At 42.7% G+C, this 24,228-nt stretch overlaps 1 protein-coding gene across 1 annotated transcript in view; it reads right to left on the bottom strand.

The window, feature by feature from the left end:
- The window catches only part of NIPSNAP2 (nipsnap homolog 2), an 85,421-nt gene that overhangs the window by 52,711 nt on the left and 8,482 nt on the right, over positions 1 to 24,228 (bottom strand). Inside the window, exons 2-3 of the mRNA XM_069757414.1 lie at positions 7,046 to 7,185; positions 3,548 to 3,593 (exon numbers count right to left, since the gene is read on the bottom strand). Of these exons, the coding sequence (XP_069613515.1) occupies positions 3,548 to 3,593; positions 7,046 to 7,185 (186 nt within the window). The remainder of the gene's footprint in view (positions 1 to 3,547; positions 3,594 to 7,045; positions 7,186 to 24,228) is intronic.

Below are 24,228 nucleotides of genomic sequence, written 5' to 3' on the forward strand. Positions count from 1 at the left end.
TATATTTGAGAAAAGCCGAGAGGTTGCGGGCTTTTCAAAAAGAAACTTTCTATTCAGAAGGGGAAAAGGTGGGGCATTTACTTTCGGTAGTGGCGTCCGCACAGAGAGGTTCCTCGCATGTCTACTCCATAAAAACTGAGGATGGGACGCTGGTTACTCGGGGGGAGCAAATTCTGGAAGCGTGGGGAGGGGGTCTGAGGATATGACCGGGTACTTGGAGGGGATTGATCTGCCTAGGTTGAGTAGAGAGGAATGTGAGTTGTTGGAGGAGCCGATTGGGGAGGAAGAATTGGGGGCTGCTTTGGCGGGCAATGCTGGGGGTAAGGCTCCGGGGGCAGACGGTATTCCAGCTGAGGTCTATAAGATTTTGAAAGAAACTCTGTTGGCCAAACTGGCAGGGGTGTGCAATAGTTCGTTGGAAAGAGGGGAGCTACCTTTGTCAATGAGAGAAGCTATAGTGGTGGTTATCCCTAAAGCCGACAAGGACCTATAGCTACCAGAATCCTATAGACCAATATCACTTCTGACGGCCGACATAAAGATTTTGGCAAAAGCCTTGGCAAATAGGTTGACTAGGGTGATTGACAAACTGGTTCACCTGGATCAGTCATGCTTTATGCCCAATAAATCAACGGCACTCAATCTGAAAAGGTTGTTTTTAAATTTGCAAATTCCTTCCGACAATGTCGGCAAACGGGTTGTGGTATCCTTGGACGCCCATAAGGCTTTTGATTGCGTGGAGTGGAGCTACCTGTGGTCGGTGCTGGAACGATTGGGGTTTGGACCTAAATTCATTTCATGGGTGCGGCTGTTGTACTCCTTTCCAGTGTCCAAAATTAGAGTGAATAATGCTCTCTCAGACCTTTTCTTTGTCTAGGGGAACTAGACAGGGCTGTCCTTTGTCCCCGCTGCTTTTTGCCTTGGCGGTGGAGCCCATTGCTGCAAAAATTAGAAGGTCCCGGGAAGTGAGAGGTTTTATGTACGGGGACTCAGAAGAAAAAGTAGCGTTATATGCTGATGATATTTTGCTTTTCTTGGAGGATTCTGAGGGGACCCTGGTTAGGGTGGAGGCCATTATTGAGGAATTTGGGGATTATTCGGGCCTAAGGATCAATTGGGACAAATCCAATATGATGTTGATAGATGGGGATTATGGAGATATTGAAGTGAGAGACTCTTCTACAAGGTTGAGGTTAGTTGATAAATTTAAATATCTGGGGATCCAGATTCCTCTCCATTTGACTAGTTTTGAGGAACTAAACTTGGCACCACTTTTGCGGAAAATACGCACTAAAGTCCAGGCGTGGATAAAGTTACATTTATCGGTAATCGGTAGGGTAAATCTTATAAAGATGATTGCGATGCCGCAACTTCTTTATGTGTTGCACAACTCCCCTATATGGATATCGCAGAATAGATTTCGGAGGATCAGATCCTTGTTTGGCGAGCTGATCTGGGGTGGGAAAAGCCCCAGATTTATACAGGAAATTCTACAAAGGCCAGAGATGGAGGGTGGGGTGGCACTACCTAATCCGTGCTTATACTTTTTGGCATCACAGAGTCAGCATTTTAGGGGATGGGGTGTGGAGTCGGGTTGGGCGCGGACACCCTGTAGCCTAAGGACACTGATTGGGTCGAAGGTATTGAGTGAGGGCCTGGAGGGTGGGCATTTCCGTGAGAAAGGCTTATTCACAAGGTTTGGGACAAAAATAAAGGGAATTAGGGGAGTGAGGGCACTTACTAGGTTCTCACCCATTTGGAATAATTGTTTCCTACAAGAGTTCAGACAGATGGCGGGATTTCATGTTTGGAAGGAGGCAGGCATCTCTCGGATGGGCCAAATTTTACATCAGGGCAGAATTAGGAACTTCGAGGCACTGCAGGAAGAATTTCTACTTCCAAACTCTGAGTTGTATCAGTATAGCCGCATCTCTCATGCGTACCAGGCACAGTGTAAGAGAGGGCCTGTGGAGATTCAGGTAGATCTCATGCTGGATTTTATCCTTATGGGGGGGGGGGGAGGCACGAAAGGGGCGATCTAGGGAATACGATTTCCCTCTAGTCTCTTTCTTAGAGGGGCACCCTATTAGAGCCAGGGCGAAATGGGAGGCTGACCTGGGGGTGATCGACAACGATCGTTGGGACTCAATATTGGATTACGTGCCCAAGATCTCAATGAGCGAGCCTGGGAGGTTGTCACAACTCTTTGTTATCCATAGGGCTTACAGAACTCCGGACATGTTATTCAAAGCCGGTCTGAGACCTAATTCAGAATGCCCTAGGTGCTTGCAGTCCGAGGCGGGTATCCTCCATATGATGTGGCAATGCCCCAGGCTGTCCTCCTTTTGGATTGTGGTGCTGAACAAAGTGGGACTGACATATAATTGCTCTATGTCGCGGGATCCTTTGGTATGTGTTTTGTGCTACGTAGAGGAGATTGTAACTGATAATTTGTATAAAATGGTTATTGCTAGATTGCTATTTATTGCGCGAAAGTTGATCGCCAAGTTATGGATTTGGGAAGAGCCACCAACAAGAAGAGACTTTATGACGCAAGTGGATCATATTATTGCTTTGGAGAGGAGTATCTACTTTAAGAGAAACAAGATGGACCTCTTTCGCAGGTTGTGGAATCCTTGGCTTGAGTCAACGTGATTTAAGTGACCTTGTTCCTGTTCTTGGGCCTTTTGCCCTCTTGGGAGCATTATCGATAAGTCATCTTCCTTTTCTTGTTTATCTATGTATGATGTAGTAAACTGGGGCAGTTCTCGTCAGGTCTCTAAAGGGTGGGGGGGTGGGGGTTTGGTTTGGTGTTAAAAAGTAAAATACATATGTGTACTGTTTACAGTAATGCAATTTCCATGTATTATCCTTATTGTTTAATAAAAATATCTGTTTTAACAAGCTTTTTGGAGATAGAAATTTCATTCTCCAGCAGAACTTGGCACCTGTCCACACTGCCAAAAGTACCAATACCTGGTTTACAAACAACAGTATCAAAGCGCTTGATTGGCCAGCAAACTCACCTGACCTTTGGGGTATTGTCAAGAGGAAGATGAGAGACACCAGACCCAACAATGCAGACGAGCTGAAGGCTGCTATCAAAGCAACCTGGGCTTCCATAACACCTCAGCAGTGCCACAGGCTGATTACCTCCATGCCACGCCGCATTAATGCAGTAATTGATGCAAAAGGAGCCCCAACCAAGTACTGAGTGCATTTAATGAACATACATTTCAGTAGGCCAACATTTCGGATTTTAAAATAATTTTTCAAGCTGGTGTTATAAAGTATTCTAAATTACTGAGATAATGACTTTTGGGTTTTTAATTGGCTGTAAGCCATAATCATCAACATTAAGAGAAATAAACACTTGAAGAAGATCACTGTTTGTAATGACTAATATACGAGTTTCACTTTTTGTGTTGAAGAACCTTTTTGATTATATTCTAATTTTTTGGAAAGCACCTGTACATAGCAATTAGGCCACCACTAAGCAGCGTTATCTACAATACGGTGATTTACATTAAACATGGAGGGAACTTACCAGAGCTTGTTGTACGCATCAAGATATTCTGGCTTTACATTGTGAACTGGAGTAATAAAAAAAATGTATTAGAAGAAAAAACAAATCGTGCAAAGAAGTCACATTGGATCTACTATGTCAAAAAGTAATCGGGCACTCAAGTCACTCCATTTTAGAACTGATCTAGTTAACAAAGAGACATTTTTCCTGACATAAGAATCTACCACCAGGTTTTTGTCACCTGATCTAAAGGCAGCATGATGTAGGAGCAGAGACCCTGATTCCTGCGATGTGTCACTTACTGGGGTGTTTAGAGTAGTATTGATAATCTCCTGCAGATAACAGTGAATCACTGGAATCAGGGTATCTGCCCCTGCATTATGCTACTCTCAGATGGGGGAGCAATAGCCTGATGACAGATTCCCTTTAAGTATACACTCTACAAGCACCAAAATTGTACATGTATATTGTATATGAACTGTTGAATTGTAAAGTGCAGCTGAATATGTTGGCGCTATATAAAAAGATTATTATTATATGTAGAGAAAAAAAAAAAAGTAATGATAACCCAAAAAATGTTAGCAAGGATATTAACAATGGGATCCTTACAACATTGAGTGAAATATTCAGTTCTGTAATGTAATAAAACTAGTTCTGGTCTGTAATAGGACACAGGATTAGACATTTGACACTAGTAATGTAACAATGGTAAGATAATGTAACCATGATAGTAAGTAACTACTGATACACTGCTGTCATCTGTATCATATTGATTACACACAGGGCCATTGACTTCCATAGGGGAGTTTGACCCAAAACACAGATCAAAGTACGGAATGTGAGAAGGCACAGTGATTGTAATGGATCAACTAGGAATAAACATTTTTATACTTTTTTTTTTACACCGAGCAAAATTGCACCTTGTGGTAACATTGTATAAGGGTATGTGCACACGTCCGGAATGCATGCAGAATTTTCCTGAGATAAACCTGAGGTTTTCCTCAGGAATTCTGCATGCGTATTTTTTGCGTTTTTTGAATGTTTTTTTGCGGATTTTTTGCGTTTTTTCCCCAGACAGTCCAAATGCCATAATAGGAAATCCGCAAAAATAATGAACATGACGCTTATTTTTCCGCAATGCGTTTTTTTTTTTTTTAACGGAAAAAAAAAAATACATTGTGTGCACAAAAAATGCAGAATGCATTCTAAACGATAGGATGCATATGTATGCGGTTTTTCAGCGTCTTTATAGCATTTTTATCGTGAAAAAAAACGCGCAAAAAAGACAAAAATTCCACATACCCTAAAAGGTGCCTCTGTGTATTAAGTGCTGAGTAGCATTTTTACAATATGCCAGGTGTCCACTATCAGAAGCGTTGAACATTATTTCACAAGTGGAATAATGACAATGGCATCAGCCAGCACTAATGCGGTAAGCCAGGACACGTGGCTGGCAGTAGGGGCAATTATCTAGTGACAATGCTTCCTTTTTTACCTGTACTAAATGTAATTTTTAAATTATTGACCAAAATATTGGCTTTTTTGATTCAGATGTAAGACAACCAGATTTATTCGGATTGGTGTATGATTTTATTTACTGCAGTTATAACCTCCCTTTCCTATCTCCAATGCTGCACCTATACTCTATGCTGTAGCGGTCACTACTTTCTGTCGAGGTCAGTATATTACGGCACCTGGGTTTTCTGCTTAGTGTTCTTTATATCATATTTTACAATAAGGTTGCTATCCTATTGTGCAGCATGATTATGGCAGGGACTATATTTTCTGGAATTTGTCTCCTCTCACACTAAGGTTTGGCAAATACTTGTTACTGTATTATTACCTACATTTTGTAATATGTATCCATTGGGTTCATATAGTTTTCGTTTTTTGTAAAGCGTTTCCTCAAAACCATTTTGTGGAATGTCTAATTTACAAAACATTTCCAAAGACAACAAAGACCACTGTACATAATGCGGGAAGCATTACACAAAGACCACTGTACGTAATGCGGGAAGCATTACACAAAGACCACTGTACGTAATGCGGGAAGCATTACACAAAGACCACTGTACGTAATGCGGGAAGCATTACACAAAGACCACTGTACGTAATGCGGGAAGCATTACACAAAGACCACCGTACATAATGCGGGAAGCGTTACACAAAGACCACCGTACATAATGCGGGAAGAGTTACACAAAGACCACCGTACATAATGCGGGAAGATTTACACAAAGACCACTGTACATAATGCAGGGAGAGTTACACAAAGACCACCGTACATAATGCGGGGAGAGTTACACAAAGACCACCGTACATAATGCGGGAAGATTTACACAAAGACCACCGTACATAATGCCGGGAGAGTTACACAAAGACCACTGTACGTAATGCGGGAAGAGTTACACAAAGACCACCGTACATAATGCGGGAAGAGTTACACAAAGACCACCGTACATAATGCGGGAAGAGTTACACAAAGACCACCGTACATAATGCGGGAAGAGTTACACAAAGACCACCGTACATAATGCGGGAAGAGTTAAACAAAGACCACCGTACATAATGCGGGAAGAGTTACACAAAGACCACCGTACATAATGCGGGAAGAGTTACACAAAGACCACTGTACATAATGCGGGAAGGTTAAACAAAGACCACTGTACATAATGCGGGAAGCGTTACACAAAGACCACTGTACATAATGCGGGAAGAGTTACACAAAGACCACTGTACATAATGCGGGAAGAGTTACACAAAGACCACTGTACATAATGCGAGAAGAGTTACAAAGACCACTGTACATAATGCGGGAAGAGTTACACAAAGACCACTGTACATAATGCGGGAAGCGGTACACAAAGACCACTGTACATAATGCGGGAAGAGTTACAAAGACCACTGTACATAATGCGGGAAGAGTTACACAAAGACCACTGTACATAATGCGGGAAGGTTAAACAAAGACCACTGTACATAATGCGGGAAGAGTTAAACAAAGACCACTGTACATAATGCAGGAAGCGTTACACAAAGACCACTGTACATAATGCGGGAAGAGTTACACAAAGACCACTGTACATAATGCGGGAAGTGTTACACAAAGACCACTGTACATAATGCGGGAAGCGTTACACAAAGACCACTGTACATAATGCGGGAAGAGTTACACAAAGACCACTGTACATAATGCGGGAAGAGTTACACAAAGACCACTGTACATAATGCGGGGAGCGTTACACAAAGACCACTGTACATAATGCGGGAAGAGTTACAAAGACCACTGTACATAATGCGGGAAGAGTTACAAAGACCACTGTACATAATGCGGGAAGAGTTACACAAAGACCACTGTACATAATGCGGGAAGAGTTACACAAAGACCACTGTACATAATGCGGGGAGCGTTACACAAAGACCACTGTACATAATGCGGGGAGCATTACACAAAGACCACTGTACATAATGCGGGAAGAGTTACACAAAGACCACTGTACATAATGCGGGGAGAGTTACATTGTATTTTGTAGAGGTTGCTGGTCTCCCTCTTGGCCAGTAGATTAGAATGAGCATCTTTACGGGGATCGACTTTCCGAACAAACAGCGATCGCAACCAACTGTCTTCTCTGGCTTTAGAGCTGGAGGCAGAGAGGCTCCTGTGATGAGAAAAGCAGAACATCAATAAAAAGCAACATGTTTTACAGCAGTCATTTTTGTGTCTGTGCAGCACAATGGGATTAATAGGCGCATACAGGCTTTGTTAGGCCCCTTTCACACATCGGTTTTTTGCCATCAGTCGCAATCTGTGTAATTTTTTCTCATAGACTTGTATTACCGACGGATGGCATCACATTTCATCCGTTGTTCGCCGGATCAGTCGAAAATTGTTTGTCCGACGGCCGGAGACAATAGACAAAGTAACTTTTTTGTGTACGTCGAAAAACCGGACAACGAAGGATCCGCCACTTGTCATCGTTTGCTAGAATGGAAGCCTATGGTGCTGAATCCGGCGACGTATTGTTTTTTTTTTTAGCTGAGCATGCTCCGATCCAATTATCCAGATCCGCTAGTCGGATCCATCCAAAAAACGGATCAGTCGCATCAGTTTTTCACAATCTGCGATTCAACGTATTGTGACGGATGGCAAGAAACTGGTGTGTGAAAGGGGCCTTAACAGTCCAGTTTGAGGTGTTATTTTGCAGAATATGAAGCTTAATGCCAGATTGTGCTTTATGGTAATTAGTTGTATTCAGTCAAGAAGGTGGACAGTGGGCACACTGAAAGTAAAGTCCGGCTCTCCATTTCTCATCACTGCCCTGTATGGCTTGACTAACATCCATAAGGATAGGCAACATCATCAATGGCCTTGGAATGTGTGGACAGCCTGGCTATACCTGGCTGTGTCTCCACCTCCGTGACTGGATACTGCTAATTAGCATACAGGATCAGCAACCTTTCATTTTTTTATAGAAAATTACACACAGTTGGACTACTAAGGACAATTTTTTTAGACTTCAACGTGACAGGTTCGCTTTAAAAGGTTGTCTGCCGAGTGGCTGTAGAATTAATCTGTAGTCTGGGGTCATGCTTAGTAGAAGTTGTTTTTCAATCCTACGTTTCATCTCGGTTTCAAACAGATTTGATGGATTTAAAAAGAGGCCAAATGTTATTTTCATTACAAGCATGTCACATTTTAAAATACAGTGGGGAAAATAAGTATTTGATACATTGCAAGTTTTCCCACCTACAAAGTCTGAGAGACAGAATTCTTGCTTGTTAGTAGGTGATCAAATACTTTATTTCATGCAATAAAATGCAATTTAATTATTTATAAATCATACAATGTGATTTTCTATTTTTATTAGTTACCTGTCTCTCACAGTTGAAGTGTACCTCTGAAAAAATTACAGACCTCTACATTCTTTGTAGGTGGGAAAACTTGCAAAATCGACAGAAAGACAAGAAAATAGCTCTTGTAGGCCTTCAAGAAGCTAACAGCAACTTTAAAAGTGCTGCAAGAATTTCTAGCGAGTACTGTTTGTGTACTGCTTGTGACTCCATTCTCCTGTATTCCTCATATCTCTGGTCTGTGGGGCAGGGGGACAAGATGGAAGCCTTTTCTTACAAAGAAATAAACATCCAAGTCTGGGTAGCTTTTGCCAAAATCTATATCAAGTCTTCTAAAAGGATGCGTGAAAACGTGTCATGTTATGATGAGACCAAGGTTGAACATTTTGGCCATAATTCCAAAAGCCATGTTTAGCACAAAGCTAACACTGTCCATCACCAAAAGAACTCTATACTCACTGTGAAGCATGGTGAAGGCAGTATTACACTTTGGGGCTATTTTTCTGCAGCTGGAACTCAGGCTTTAGTCAAAGTGTTAGGAATTATGAACAGTTCCAAATATCAGTCAATTTTGCATCAAAATCTTCAGGCTTATGCAAAAAAGCTTAAAGATTTTTTTTCAGCATGATGACACCCCCAAGCAAACCTCCAAAAGATCAGCAGCAGGTTGGCTTAGCCAGAAGAAGATCAAAGTTTTGGAATGGCCTAGCCTATGTCCAGGCTTGAATCCAATAGAAAAGCTGGTAGTTGCACACACTAGATGCCCTCGCAATCTGACAGACTTGGAGCACTACTGCAAGGAAGAGTGGGCAAAGGTTGCCAATTCTAGATCTGCTAGAATCTTAATCAAAAAGATTGAATTCTGTCAGAAATTTTAAGGGTACTTCAATAAAGTGTTGGTTTTAGGGTATGTGCACACGTCCAGAAAGTATGCAGAAATTTCCTGAGAAAATTCTGAGGTTTTCCGCAGGAATTCTGCACGCGTTTTTGTCGTGTTTTTAGTGCGGATTTTTTTCGCATTTTTTTCCCGGAGGTTCCCAATGCAATAATATAGTGGGAAATCCGCTTAAAATCCACAAAATTAATGAACATGCTGTGTATTTTTCCACATGCGTAATGCTCTTTTATAGAGCCACGACAGCACCCACTGAGAGAGGGGATCCGCCCCTAGGAACAGGAAACCCTACGGAGAGATAAAAGGGGCGGTCCCCCTCGCTCCCACAGTTTGGGTTACAGAGATTGCGAGGAACCGCCCACCAGTTTTAGTAGACAATTCTTTATCCTCATTCATTATAATTTAACTATGTATAAGTACAAGAATCCACCACCCTTAACAGTGCTCATATGTACACTAATATATGTAAATGGGAGGGAAGTGAAGGGGTGCTGTCGTGGCTCTATAAAAGAGCATTACCGGTACGTAATCCGGTGTTTTCAGGACAATTCTATCAGGAAATATTGACATAAAGGGAGGATCTACTGATAGCGCCTGTATGTCACCTACTCTTCTTGCCGATACTAACGCGACAAGAAGAACGGTCTTAAGTGAAATATATTTAATGTAAGCTAAGTCTAGAGGCTCAAATGGATGACCTGTTAAGGCTTCCAGGACCAAATTAATATCCCAAGGAGGCATCTGCGGAATCTGAACTGGCTCTGATCTCTGGCAAGCTGAAATAAATCTAGCTATCCATCTATTACCTGCAACACTGACTATACAAGGCCCCTAGAGCAGAAACTTGTACTTTCAGAGTATTAACTGAAAGGCCTAGGTCATGTCCTTTTTGAAGAAATTCTAGAATAGTGGAGACGGGAATTTCACTAGATAACGCCGATGGATAGAGATTTAGAAATTTCTTCCACACTCTCACATATATGTCAGTAGTGGATCTTTTTCTACTTGTTAACAAGGTATTAATTACACTATCGGAGAAGCCTCTTAGTTTTAACAGCTGCCTCTCAAATTCCAGGCTGTCAACCTTAGTCCCTTCACATGAGGGTGGTTGAAGGGCCCCTGGGAAAGAAGATCCTGATCCTCCGGGAGGATCCACGGATCCGAGATGGACATGGCTCTGAGCAGGAAAAACCATGGTCTTTTTGGCCAAAATGGGGCAATCAGGATTATATTTGCCCGGTCCTCCCTTATCTTCCTGATTACTGTTGGTAGAAGAATCAGAGGAGGAAAAGCGTATGCTTTCTGAAATGTCCAAGGAGTCTGAAGGGCATCGAGAATGTCGGGATTGTTGGCCCGGAACATTGAAGCGAATCTTTTTAGTTGTCGGTTTTGTCTTGTGGCGAAGAGATCTATCTCGGGTGTACCCCATTTCATAGTTATCATTTTGAAAATTTGATGATTTAGGACCCACTCTCCTTGGTGGAGGGTATGACGACTGAGGAAGTCTGCTCTTGAGTTGTCCACTCGTCTGACATGTAGCGCTGACAGGGACAGAAGATGTTCTTCGGCTATGGTTAGAATGTCTTCGGTTATAGACATGAGCGTTCCTGATCTTGTTCCTCCTTGATGATTGATATAGGCGACTGATGTCATGTTGTCGGACAGAATTCTGGTATGTGTCCCGTGTAGCTGCGGAAGGAATTCACATAGAGCATGATAGATAGCTTTTAGCTCTCTTATATTAGAAGAGTCGTCTGACTCCGTGACTGACCATAATCCTTGGACTAAATGGTCTTTTAAACGTGCGCCCCAGCCAGTAGGACTGGCATCAGTTTATATTATATTTGAGGGTTTAACTACCCAGGGGACTCCACTGACCAGGTTTTTTGGATCTAGCCACCATATCAGAGATTGGATTACTTTATTAGAAAGGGAAATTTTAATATTTAAATGACCATGAGATTTTTCTTCTTCATGTAAAATTGCATACTGTAAATGCCTCGAGTGAAATTGGGCCCATGGAACCGCTGGAATGCATGACGTGAAGGAGCCAAGAAGGGACATGCCTTCTCTCAAAGAAATTAGGGGTTTATCTATTACCGACTGAACTTTATTCCTAACCGTTATCTGTTTATTTTTCGGAAGGAAACATTTCTGGCTTGTAGAATCTAATATAATCCCCAGGAAAATTTGCCGAGTTGTTGGGATAAGTCTAGATTTTTCCCAGTTTATTATCCAACCCAATCTTTGCAGAGATGCTATCATATCACACAACCGTTGTTGACATTGCGAAGGAGAATTTCCTACTACTAAGATGTCATCTAAGTAGGGAATTACGAGAGTGTCTTCTAGTCTTAGATATGACATTACCTCCGCCATTAGTTTAGTGAATACTCTTGGGGCTATAGATAGCCCAAAAGGCATTGCAGTACACGGAAAGTGTCGGACACACCCATTCAATACAATCGCTACCCGTAGATATTGTTGATGCTCTGCATAAATAGGTAGATGGTAATACGCATCTTTAAGGTCGAGAACTGTCATAAAGCAATAGGGAAACAGGAGTTTAATGGTGGACCGGATAGATTCCATCTTAAAGGTTTAATTTTCTAGGTAGATGTTTAATTTTTTAAGATTAATAATAGTTCTGAATGTTCCATCTGGTTTTGGAATAAAAAAATAACGGGGAATAGAATCCCTTTCCCTCCTGTAGGAATGGAGCCTCCACCAAGACTCCCTTAGCTAGGAGATTTATTACCTCCTGCTCCAATGCCTCTTGTTGTAACTGAGACTTTAATGAAGTCAATAGAAATGAGTTAGGAGGGACTCGGGAAAATTTTAATTGTAACCCAGAGGCAATAAGGTTATTTGCCCAAATATTTGCTGTTATGGCCCGCCATTCATTAGCGAAGGAGGACAATCTGCCTCCCACAGGTAGATCTGTCCTAACGGGGTTTTTCTTCAAACTTGAAAGGGCGCTTCCCAAAGAACGCACCCTTTTGTTTTGTGTCTCTTGTGGCCCAGCGATCCTGGTTCTTAAACTCCTTCCTTTTATTAAATGCGGGCTTTCGGAACGCTCTCCTATAAAATGGAATGTAATTATTACTATTTGGAAAGCCTTTCTTCCTTTCCCCTGCTTTAGTTAAGATCTCATCCAGTTTGGTACCAAACAGGTACTCACCCTGACATGGGAGGCTGCATAACTTAGACTTGGTCTGAGGGTCACCTTTCCAGCCCTTAAGCCATAGGGCCCTACGTGCTGCATTGGTTAATCCTGCTGACTTGGCTGCCAGGCGTATAGAGTCGGCAGATGAGTCCGCTAGAAAGGCTGTGGCACCTCTAATTAGGGGTATAGAGGACAATAATTTCTCTCTCTCTCGAGAGAGAGAGACCTCCTTTCAGCCCTTCTTCCAAGTCACTCAGCCAAACAAGCAAGGATATTGCGGTGCATGTGGCTGAGATTGCCGGTTTAAAGGCCCCTGCAGAAGTCTCCCATGCTCTTTTAAGGAGCGAATCGGCTTTGCGATCTAGAGGATCTTGTAACGAGCCTGAATCCTCTACAGGCAGTAAGGATTTCTTTGATGTAGACGCCACAGCTGCGTCTACTTTTGGGGCTTTTGACCATGTTGTGAATTCTTCATCATTAAAGGGGTAGCGTCTCTTTGAGGATGGTGGTAACCCCCTCTGCCCCTGGCTTTCCCACTCTTTTTTGATCAAACTTTTTACTGCCGTTATTACCGGAAAAGAGGGTCTCTTCTTTTCGGATAGGCCAGCAAACATAATGTCTTGCTGTGTTTTAGGGACTTTAAGATCTTCTATGCCCATGGTATTGCAAACTGATCTCACCAGATTAACAATGCTATCTGTGGGGAAGCACGTATCCTGATCCTCATCTGAGGATATCTCCTGCTGCGATCTATCCGAGTTTGCTTCCTCTAACTCAGACGGCTGATCGGATACAGGTGAAACGTATCCTCTTTTCTCCTTAATACGTGGCTCTCTGTCAACGCTTTGTAGGGCTCGTAATTCTTCCCTAATCATGGCCCTTATATCCTCTGATTTAACTGAGGCTTCCTCACGTAACGTTGATTTTATACATGAATCACATAGCCTTTTAGTGTAACTATCCGGAAGGGGCTGGATACATAACGCACACTGCTTGTGTTTCGCTTTTTCCTTCCTTTTTGCCTATTATAAAGGGAGAGGGACAATAATCAGACTAGTGGGGTAGATGCACACTCACCCAGAAGCTGACCGATCAGGTACCGGCTGAGGAGGAGACACAGATGCAGGTGGCTTCCTTTTGGACGATCCGCTCTGCCTAGAGCGGCTGCTGCTGCTGGCATGGCTGCGAGGGGTGACGGTGGTAACCTCTAGAGAAGGTACCGCAGGCTCTCTTGCAGAATCCATTCTGGACGCCGGGATGCAGCGCCGGCGTCCTTTTCACATGGGGGCCGCCATGTTCTTCCTGTTGAACCCGGAAGTGCTAACCACTTCCGGGTCGCGGCCATATTGGATACTCCGGTGCTGTTACCGGCTTCAGCGCCGGCGTCGTCTCACTCCTCCGCACCCCGGAAGCTTACCAGCACTTCCGGGGGCATGCACTGGGCTCTACACCGCACAGGCGTCCGCCGAGGACGGCGCGACGCTACCACCTGGTGCTTGCCCCGCAGACCGCCGGACATCTGCCGCGAACCGGCCCCCACGACCCGGTCTCGCGACGTCTGCCAGCAGAGGGGGGAAAACTGAATCAGCACCCCCGACGCTGCATCCAGTCCTGGAGCCCTTGCCGTCCTCACAGGTAAACTGCGCAAGCGGCGTCCAGGCTGGGAATCCTCTTCTCCGTGGATCTTCCCGTAGGAACAGGAAACCAAACTGTGGGAGCGAGGGGGACCGCCCCTTTTATCTCTCCTTAGGGTTTCCTGTTCCTAGGGGCGGATCCCCTCTCTCAGTGGGTGCTGTCGTGGCGAAGAGAAAAATAGCAGAAACCATTATAAATGATGGGATGCATATGTATGAGTTTAAGTGTTTTGGTTGCGAAAAAACGCGAATAATCCGGAACTGTGCACACAGCCTAAAAGGTGCGCATAATTATGTAACTACATTATTTTAGTTAATTATCTTTTTCCACCTGAAAAGACCTCAGTTTGTTTTTCAACTGAACTGTACAGATTATAGGTGATATTACAGGGGTATGTAGACTTCCTATTCTCTGTATCAACAGGTTTGTTTTGTTTTATTTATTTATTTTACAAATAAATGGAGCATAGAATAGTTTTCTGAAATGGGAAAACACATTTAGAGAGAAATTGTTATTTACATTTTTATTTCACAGATCAATAACACAAGATGTATTACACAAGTTTCTTATTATCATAGAGTAATCTGCTTCTTTCTCCTCCAGGACTGATCATTCATTCTCAGTTCACAGGTAAAATCTGTATTTGGAGAAAGCAATTTTTTACATTACTGAATTAAGAGGACATTGGTTTCTACATAGGTAGGAGGGAGATTTGCCCTTCGCTCAGCTCCATAGAAATAATATTTATGGGCACCAACTGTCATTAGAAACGCACTAAAACTGCATATGTGCTTTTTACCTGCATATATTCCATATCTAATGCAAGTCTATGGGGAAAATCCACATATAAAACCCAGTATACCCACAAGAGAAATTGACATGTTGCAGATTTCAAGCACAAACTGCAAGAAAGTTTACACAGCGAAAAAAGCACAGTGGGCATGATATTTTTGTACATCCTATCTACTATGCTGTAACTGACAGACGCTACATTTTTTTTTTTGCGTAAAGAAAATATGCAGTATCCAAAACCCACCAAAAACTCATTATGGGAACGTAACCTTAGGATAAGCGATTTTATTTCGTAAGAGCTAATGAGTATTCAAACCAGTAGGGTAGAACAGAGTTGGGTGGATTTTTCAAAAGTCGGTTCGGATTACGATCGGTGGCGAATATTGTATTTGTGGTATTCGCCAAACGTCATTGGGAGTAGAAATTACTGAAAATGTTCAGATCCGATCTTCAAACATAAATTCGGCACGAATAGTGTAACAATATGGCACGACTATGGCACATTCAGAATCGGCGACCGATTCCAAACATTCACTCAACTGTAATGCAGAAGTAACTAACATTTACAGAAACAAAAAACCCGAAAAACATGGTTACTTTGGGAATCCTGATGTGAAAACATTATGTTTGGTGTGGTATCAGTTGTTTCCGTGTAGTTAATCATTACCGTAAGAGAGGACTTTGAATGTTCTCATGATCGATACAGTATACGGATACTGGACGCTCCACCTTTACTGACCCCGATTTAACAATGCAGACTATTGAGAAACGTGGAAAAAATACAGATTAATGCTACTGTGGCAGCCTAAGGCTAGGTTCCCATTGCGTTAATGGGAACGCACTAACGGACACCGTTGCACGGCGAAATTAACGCCGTGCAACGCGTCCGTTAGCGCGCCCATTCACGGCAATGGGAACGCGCAGCACTAGCGCGTGCCATGTTCGCGCTAGCGACGCGCCGGTGTTTTGTGGCGCGCCGCGGACGCTGCTTGCAGCGTCCGAGGCGCGCCCGCGGTCCGTTCCCCGCTCTCGCAGATCGGGGATCTGCGAGAGCGGGGACGTTACCGCGACCCCGGAACGCGGCCCCGGTAAAAACATTGCGTTAGCGCAATCTGCTAGCGCTAAACGGATTGCACTAACGCAATGTGACCCTAGCCTTAGGCACGCAGCAGTTTTTTTTCAAGGCGGTCAAAAGTGGGTTTTCTAGTAGAAACCACTTCAGGAAATGTTCGCTCTATGGAGCGTTTTTGGAAGAATTTTTAGTTTTCTGAAGCGTTTTGGAAGCTTTTTTTTAATTTTACTAGTGATGAGCGAGTATACTTGTTGCTCGGGTGGTCTCCCGAGTATTTTGTAGTGCTCAAAGATTTAGTTTTCTTCACCGCAGCTGCATGATTTGCGGCTGCTAGACAGGCTGAATACATGTGGGGATTCCCTAGCAACCAGGCAACCTCCACATGTACTCAGGCTGTCTAGCAGCCGTGAATCATGCAGCTGTGTCAACAAAAACGAAATCTCCGAGCACGCCAAAATACTTGGAGACCACCCGAGCAACGAGTATACTTGCTCATCACTAGTTTTTACCAATTAATATGAGCATACAGGTAATAGAATGATTAAAATAGTCCTACCTATATGCCCATATCTGCCACCTTGATGTACACAAATTGTCTTGTATTCATTTATGGTTAAACTTGGCCTTAAGGCTTCATCTGCATACCACCCCCTTTCACATCAGCGTCACAGTACCCTGTGACGTGCATTGCTGGTCTAGGAATACCGCACCTATGCCCGGCAATCGCGTGTTTATACTCACCTTTCTCTCCCAGCTATGGGCATTAGCTTCATTGTTGTTCTGCGCAGGAGAGATTGTTTTTCTGCACAGGCGTCAGTGAGTCAATCAAGATGAAGAGGAAGGTCGGGGGATGGTGTAGGTACCGAGGGAGGCTTGGGGACATAATTTCTCACTCGTCTGACATGTTATATCAAGTCAGAAAAGAGAAATTATTTTAATAGCGGATCACTTTTTTTTTTTTAAACGCGATTGCTTTTATTCATTGAATAACAGCGGTCATGTGATTGGAAAAAACGGCCCTGTACGTATTCTCCAGGGTCTCTGCTACCCTAGCAGAGGCCCTGGAGATTTATATATTTTTTTTTTACTTTGGGGGGTGCTAGTCACTTATTCAAAATCATCAAAAATGGCAATGAGTGAATAATGTCCCTTAGCAGTCGCCATCTTAATATGTATTTGAAATTATTAAGGAGTTAAAGGGAACCTGTCATCGGGTTTGGCCGATACAAGTTACGGCCACCCCCTTTCAGGGCTGATAGCATTCTATAATGCTGTATATAAGCCCCAAATCTGACCTGCAAGAGAAGGAAAAGAGCTTTTATTATACTCACCCGGGGGGTGGTCCGATGGGTGTCGCAGGTCCAGGTCTGGCGCCTCCCATCTTCTTGCTTCATGGCTCCCGGCATCGTGTTCCTGTGCAGGCATACTTATCTCCCATGGTGAGAGCAGAGCAGATTCCTTCAGGGTGCAGGCGTTGGCCTCTCTGCCTTTCCCGACACCTGCGCACTACTTTGCTCTGCCCTCCACAGGGCAGATAAGTACGCCTGCGCAGGAGTACGATTTTGGGGAGCCATGAATCAAGCAGGAGGGCGACATCGCAAGATGATGGGAGGTGCCGGACCCAGACCTGTGACACCCACCGGACCGCCCCCCCAGGTGAGTATAATAAGTTATTTTTCTTATCTTCCAGGTCAGATCAGGGGCTTATCTACAGCATTACAGAATGCTGTATGTCAGCCCTGAAAGGCGGTGGCTGCATTTTATATCGGCTAAGCCTTGTGACAGGTTCCCTTTAAGGGGACAAACACCAAAAAAGGAGGAAGTACCTTAAAGGGTTTTTTCCCACTAACAAATGTTCATTTTAATCAATAGATCTTATTTAAACACATCCAATTGTGGAAGTTATTATTCCAAGAAGTTCCTGTGCTGAGTTACACAGTGCACAGCAGGGGCACATTTATAAGATTATCTCAGCACAGAAGCATTTTATTTAAACACATCCAATTGTGGAAATTGTTATTATTCCAAGATCTATATAATGCATGTATGTTATGGTTAATATTTTATACCTTGTTCTGATTAATATATACGGTATTATATAAATAATTTATGAAAATCAAAAGCAAAAAGTTGTAACAAAATGTATTTCCATGGCAGGGACAAAAGAATGTTTGTAGATTTGCACTTCTCAAACATCTGTTTCTGGCATAGAGACTGAATGAGACTGCAACCTTGAATTTCTGCAGGACTTGGGTTATCAACAGCTGTGGGTTAGACAAGCAGGCGGATTTGGGGGAGACTGTTCAAGATAGCGTTGTTGCTGCAAGTATCTTTTGCATAATAACTAGCTTCTGAGAAGTTAAATTACGTAAATAGATATGAAAAAATAAGAATTTGACAATATTAGGTATTGTGCATTATACAGATTTCCGTCAAACCCAGAAAGAAGAACACAATGGCTGAACCTCGTGAACCGAGAAAACTTCTCCCCAAGCCTGCACACCTTCTTATGTTCAAAACATTTTGAAGAATCGTGTTTTGACAGAACGGGGCAAACAGTGCGACTAAGAACAAATGCTGTACCGACAATATTTATCTATCCAGACCATATGGTGGAAAAGGTAAGCAACGGGCATCGGGCCTGTTTCACCGGGTAACAATCTACTCAAGTAGGATATGCACATATAACATTCCGAGTCTATGTTGTAAGGGTGCCAGATAGATCAAAGATTACACACCTTAGATGGAAAGATATATATATTATAGAAACACACATACATGAAAATAAGCATTTGATACAATGCCGATTTTGCACCTACAAGGAAAGTAGAGGTCTGTCATTTTTATCATAGGTACAATGATGTGAGAGACAGAATGTAAAAAACAGAAACTCACATTGCATGATTTTTAAATAATTAAATTGCATTTTATGGAATAAATTAAGTATTTGATCACCTACCAACCAACAAGGATTCTGGCTCTCACAGACCTGCTAGTTTTTCTTTAAGAAGTCCTCCTACTCTGCACTCATTACCTGTATTAATTGCGCCTGTTTGAATTTGTTACCTATATAAGACACCTGTCCACACACTCAATCACACTCCAACCTCTCCACCATGGCCAAGACCAAAGAGCTGTCTAAAGACACCATGGACAAAGCTATAGACCAGCGCAAGGCTGGGATGGGCTACAGAACAAGAGGCAAGCTGCTTGGTGAGAAGGCAACAACTGTTGGCACAATTATTAGAAAATGGAAGAAATGCAAGATGACTGTCAATTTTCCTCAGTCTGGGGCTCAATACAAGATCTCGACTCATGGGGTAAGAATGATTATGAGAAAGATCAGGAATCGGTCCAGAACTACACAGGAGAACCTGGTCAATGACCTGAAGAGAGCTGAGACCACAGTCTCAAACATTACGGTTAGCAAAACACTACGCCGTCATGGATTAAAAACCTGCATGGCACGTAAGGTCCCCCTGCTCACGCAAGCACATGTCCACGCCCGTTTAAAGTTCAGCAATGACCATCAGGATGATCAAGAATAGGCATGGGAGAAGGTCAAATAAAACCAAAAAAGGAACTTTTTTTTATATCAACTCCACTTGCCATATTTGGAGGAAAAGATAGGTGAGTACAACCCCAAGAACACCATCCCAACCGTGAAGCATGGTGGGAGAAACATTGCACTTTGGGGGTGCTTTTATGCAAAGGGAACAGCATGTTTGCACTATATTGAAGGGAGGATGGATGGGGTCATTTATTAAAGAGATTTTGGGCCTGTTTCACAGAAAAAAAAAACAAAAATCTAAAAAAAATCTCTTTATTACCAATTGATTAAAAACCTAGTGCAAACAAAGCCATCACCAGATAATTGACACGAGTATAGAAAAAGAACCTAGGGAGGTGCCTATCCCTAATCGCCTATCGCTTATAAATACCCTACCTACCAGCAGAGGTTGGCACCCTAGACCTGTGCAGTGGCGCCCCTGCTCACCGTCGACTGTCCCTTCTGATCTGATATTCCCTATATGGGAAGGCGGAAAAATATGTGTATGCATGGTCATAGGCACTTTTTCTGGAAAAGTACATACCTGGTGCTGGTGTCCAGCATCATGATGGACAGCATAAAGTTAAGTAGCGGTCTCTGATATCATTTTAATGCACTCCTGGTGGGCCTCATTTGGGAGCGGAAACGCGTCGAGTTAGAGCTATGAGACTGATTGTATTTTGTATTTTTTATTCTTATGCCTATCTATTGAAGTGTGAGTCTCAAAAACTGGTCAATTAGGGAGATCGGTCTTTTTGTGATCAATTGGAGGTCTTTAAATGTATGAGCTTGAGAAACATGTTTTTTTGTCTCATGGCCCCACTGACAATAAGTGTGTGAACCAGATGTTTTTGGGATGCAGTTTTGCTCATGATTATCTGTACGATATCTGAAGGTTGTCCTATTACAATTGTGGGCACTGTGCAATACATTCTGTATCATTGAGGCTGAGTGCCCTTATCCAGTTTGGCACTCCGTTTATTAGTATACATATATTTTTTTTCTTCTCTCCCTCTGGTTCACTACGCTCTCACATTTCAGTACCCTACAATATCAAAAAGCTTTTTTCCAATAGGGCAACTACTTCTGGGACAGCCATTGAGGAGCGGGGGTGCCATTGCGCAGGTCTAGGGTGCCTACCTCCGCTGATAGGTAGGGCGAGTTCAAGGGACAGCATCTACCTTCCATTTTTTTGTCTTCCCATTTTTTCTAGGACCACGCATACACATTTTTCTCCCTTCCCATATAGGGAATATCAGATCAGAAGGGACAGTCGACGGTGAGCAGGGGCGCCACTGCACAGGTCTAGGGTGCCAACCTCTGCTGGTAGGTAGGGTATTTATAAGCGATAGGCGATTAGGGATAGGCACCTCCCTAGGTTCTTTTTCTATATTCAAGTGTCAATTATCTGGTGATGGTTTTGTTTGCACTAGGTTGTTAATCAATTGGTAATAAAGATTTTTTTTTAGATTTTTGGGTTTTTTTTCTGTGAAACTGGTACGCTATTGACCCCATTGGTTATTTTTTCCGTGAATTTTTAAAGAGATTTTGGCCAACAACCTCCTTCCCTCAGTAAGAGCATTGAAGATTGGTCGTGGCTGGGCCTTACGGCATGACAATGACCTGAAACACACAGCCAGGGCAACTAAGGAGTGGCTCCATACGAAACATTTCAAGGTCCTGGAGTGGCCTAGCCAGTCTCCAGAACTGAACCCAATAGAAAATCTTTGGAGAGCTGAAACTCAACGATGCCCAGTGACAGCCCCGAAACCTGAAAGATCTGGAGAAGATCTGTATTGGGCAGAGGGCCAAAATCCCTGCTGCAGTGTGTGCAAACTTGGTCAAGAACTACAGGAAACATCTGACCTCTGTAACTGCAAACAAAGGTTTCTATACCAAATATTAAGTCCTGGTTTTCTATTGAATCAAATACTTATTTCATGCAATAAAATTAATTCTGTAAAAATAATGCAATGTGATTTTGTAGATTTTTCTTTTCAAGATTCTGTCTCTCACAGTTGAAGTGTACCTATGATAAAAATTACAGACCTCCCCACTCTTTGTAGGTGTAAAAACTTGCAAAATCGGAAGTGCATCAAATACTTATTTTCCCCACTGTATATTGACTATTGCATTCTAAGAGTATAAATTGGACAACGCTTATACCCAAAGCTTTGTCCACTTGCTGTAAGATAGGAATAAAGAACCGGGTCAGATTATGCCGTGCCTCAGGAGGTAGTTTTTCTAACAGGGCCAAAGCTTTTGATATATGGTTCTATTATGGTATAACAGATTTTGAGTGATCGCATGGGCTAGAATTAAACCGCTTTACCAATTTATTCTATAAACTTTTATTATTTGCATCTCAACACTTTCTTCTTGTGTTAAAGTGAAAGGTAAAAAGGGTCCGGGTCTTTAAATAGATAGAAAGGTCACATATACATAGTAACAGGGGCACACAAGATAAATGTGACACACGGTGACCTTTCTCTTCGGGAACATAGGATTCCCATGTACAAAGGACAGGAGAATGGCGAAGGGGTAATAGAAGCGATCTTGGATTTACACTGAGTGTTTATAGGCAAGATACCTACCAGCACTCTTGCTTTCCTTCTCACTCTATGATTGTTCATCTTGACTATATCTATGTAAAGAGAAGGTTTGCCTGCAAGCTGTGACCACTTGTGAATCTCATTAGCTTTCTATATTAATTTACCGTATTTTGTTTCTGGGTTACATGTACAGTTAGGGCCAGAAATATTTGGACAGTGACACAAGTTTTGTTATTTTAGCGGTTTACAAAAAATGTTCAGAAATACAATTATATATATATAATATGGGCTGAAAGTGCACACTCCCAGCTGCAATATGATAGTTTCCACATCCAAATCGGAGAAAGGGTTTAGGAATCATAGCTCTGTAATGCATAGCGTCCTCTTTTTCAAGGGACCAAAAGTAATTGGACAATGGACTCTAAGGGCTGCAATTAACTCTGAAGGCGTCTCACCCGTTAACCTGTAATCAATGAAGTAGTTAAAAGGTCAGGGGTGGATTCCAGGTGTGTGGTTTTGCATTTGGAAGCTGTTGCTGTGAGCAGACAACATGCGGTCAAAGGAACTCTCAATTGAGGTGAAGCAGAACATCCTGAGGCTGAAAAAAAAGAAAAAATCCATCAGAGAGATAGCAGACATGCTTGGAGTAGCAAAATCAACAGTTGGGTACATTCTGAGAAAAAAGGAATTGACTGGTGAGCTTGGGAACTCAAAAAGGCCTGGGCGTCCACGGATGACAACAGTGGTGGATGATCGCCGCATACTTAATTTGGTGAAGAAGAACCCGTTCACAACATCAACTGAAGTCCAGAACACTCTCAGTGAAGTAGGTGTATCTGTCTCTAAGTCAACAGTAAAGAGAAGACTCCATGACAGTAAATACAAAGGGTTCACATCTAGATGCAAACCATTCATCAATACCAAAAATAGACAGGCCAGAGTTAAATTTGCAGAAAAACACCTCAAGAAGCCAGCTCAGTTCTGGAAAAGTATTCTATGGACAGATGAGACAAAGATCAACCTGTACCAGAATGATGGGAAGAAAAAAGTTTGGAGAAGAAAGGGAACGGCACATGATCCAAGGCACACCACATCCTCTGTAAAACATGGTGGAGGCAACGTGATGGCATGGGCATGCATGGCTTTCAATGGCACTGGGTCACTTGTGTTTATTGATGACATAAGAGCAGACAAGAGTAGCCGGATGAATTCTGAAGTGTACCGGGATATACTTTCAGCCCAGATTCAGCCAAATGCTGCAAAGTTGATTGGACGGCGCTTCATAGTACAGATGGACAATGACCCCAAGCATACAGCCAAAGCTACCCAGGAGTTCATGAGTGCCAAAAAGTGGCACATTCTGCAATGGCCAAGTCAATCTCCAGATCTAAACCCAATTGAGCATGCATTTCACTTGCTCAAATCCAGACTTAAGACGGAAAGACCCACAAACAAGCAAGACCTGAAGGCTGCGGCTGTAAAGGCCTGGCAAAGCATTAAGAAGGAGGAAACCCAGCGTTTGGTGATGTCCATGGGTTCCAGACTTAAGGCAGTGATTGCCTCCAAAGGATTTGCAACAAAATATTGAAAATAAAAATATTTTGTTTGGGTTATGTTTATTTGTCCAATTACTTTTGACCTCCTAAAATGTGGAGTGTTTGTAAAGAAATGTGTACAATTCCTACATTGTCTATCAGATATTTTTGTTCAACCCTTCAAATTAAACGTTACAATCTGCACTTGAATTCTGTTGTAGAGGTTTCATTTCAAATCCAATGTGGTGGCATGCAGAGCCCAACTCGCGAAAATTGTGTCACTGTCCAAATATTTCTGGCCCTAACTGTATTATAGTCCACCTTACTGACGGTTTCTAGAGTCGCCAATCAGACCTGAGGGTTCACAGTTCCTCTTGTAAACTTTAGAAACAGTCAGTGAGTTTACTGTCAGACACAAGTTAAGGTACCTTCACACTCAGCAACTTTACAACGAGAACGACAGTGATCCGTGACGTTGCAGCGTCCTGGATAGCGATCTCGTTGTGTTTGACACGCAGCAGCGATCTGGATCCCGCTGTGACATTGCTGGTCGTAGCTGAAAGTCCAGAACTTTATTTGGTCGTCAGGTCGGCGTGTATCGTCATGTTTGACAGCAAAAGCAACTATGCCAGCAATGTTTTTTCACGGAGCTAA

Source organism: Ranitomeya imitator, chromosome 3 (genome assembly GCF_032444005.1).
Source record: "Ranitomeya imitator isolate aRanImi1 chromosome 3, aRanImi1.pri, whole genome shotgun sequence".
Classification (NCBI taxonomy): domain Eukaryota; kingdom Metazoa; phylum Chordata; class Amphibia; order Anura; family Dendrobatidae; genus Ranitomeya; species Ranitomeya imitator.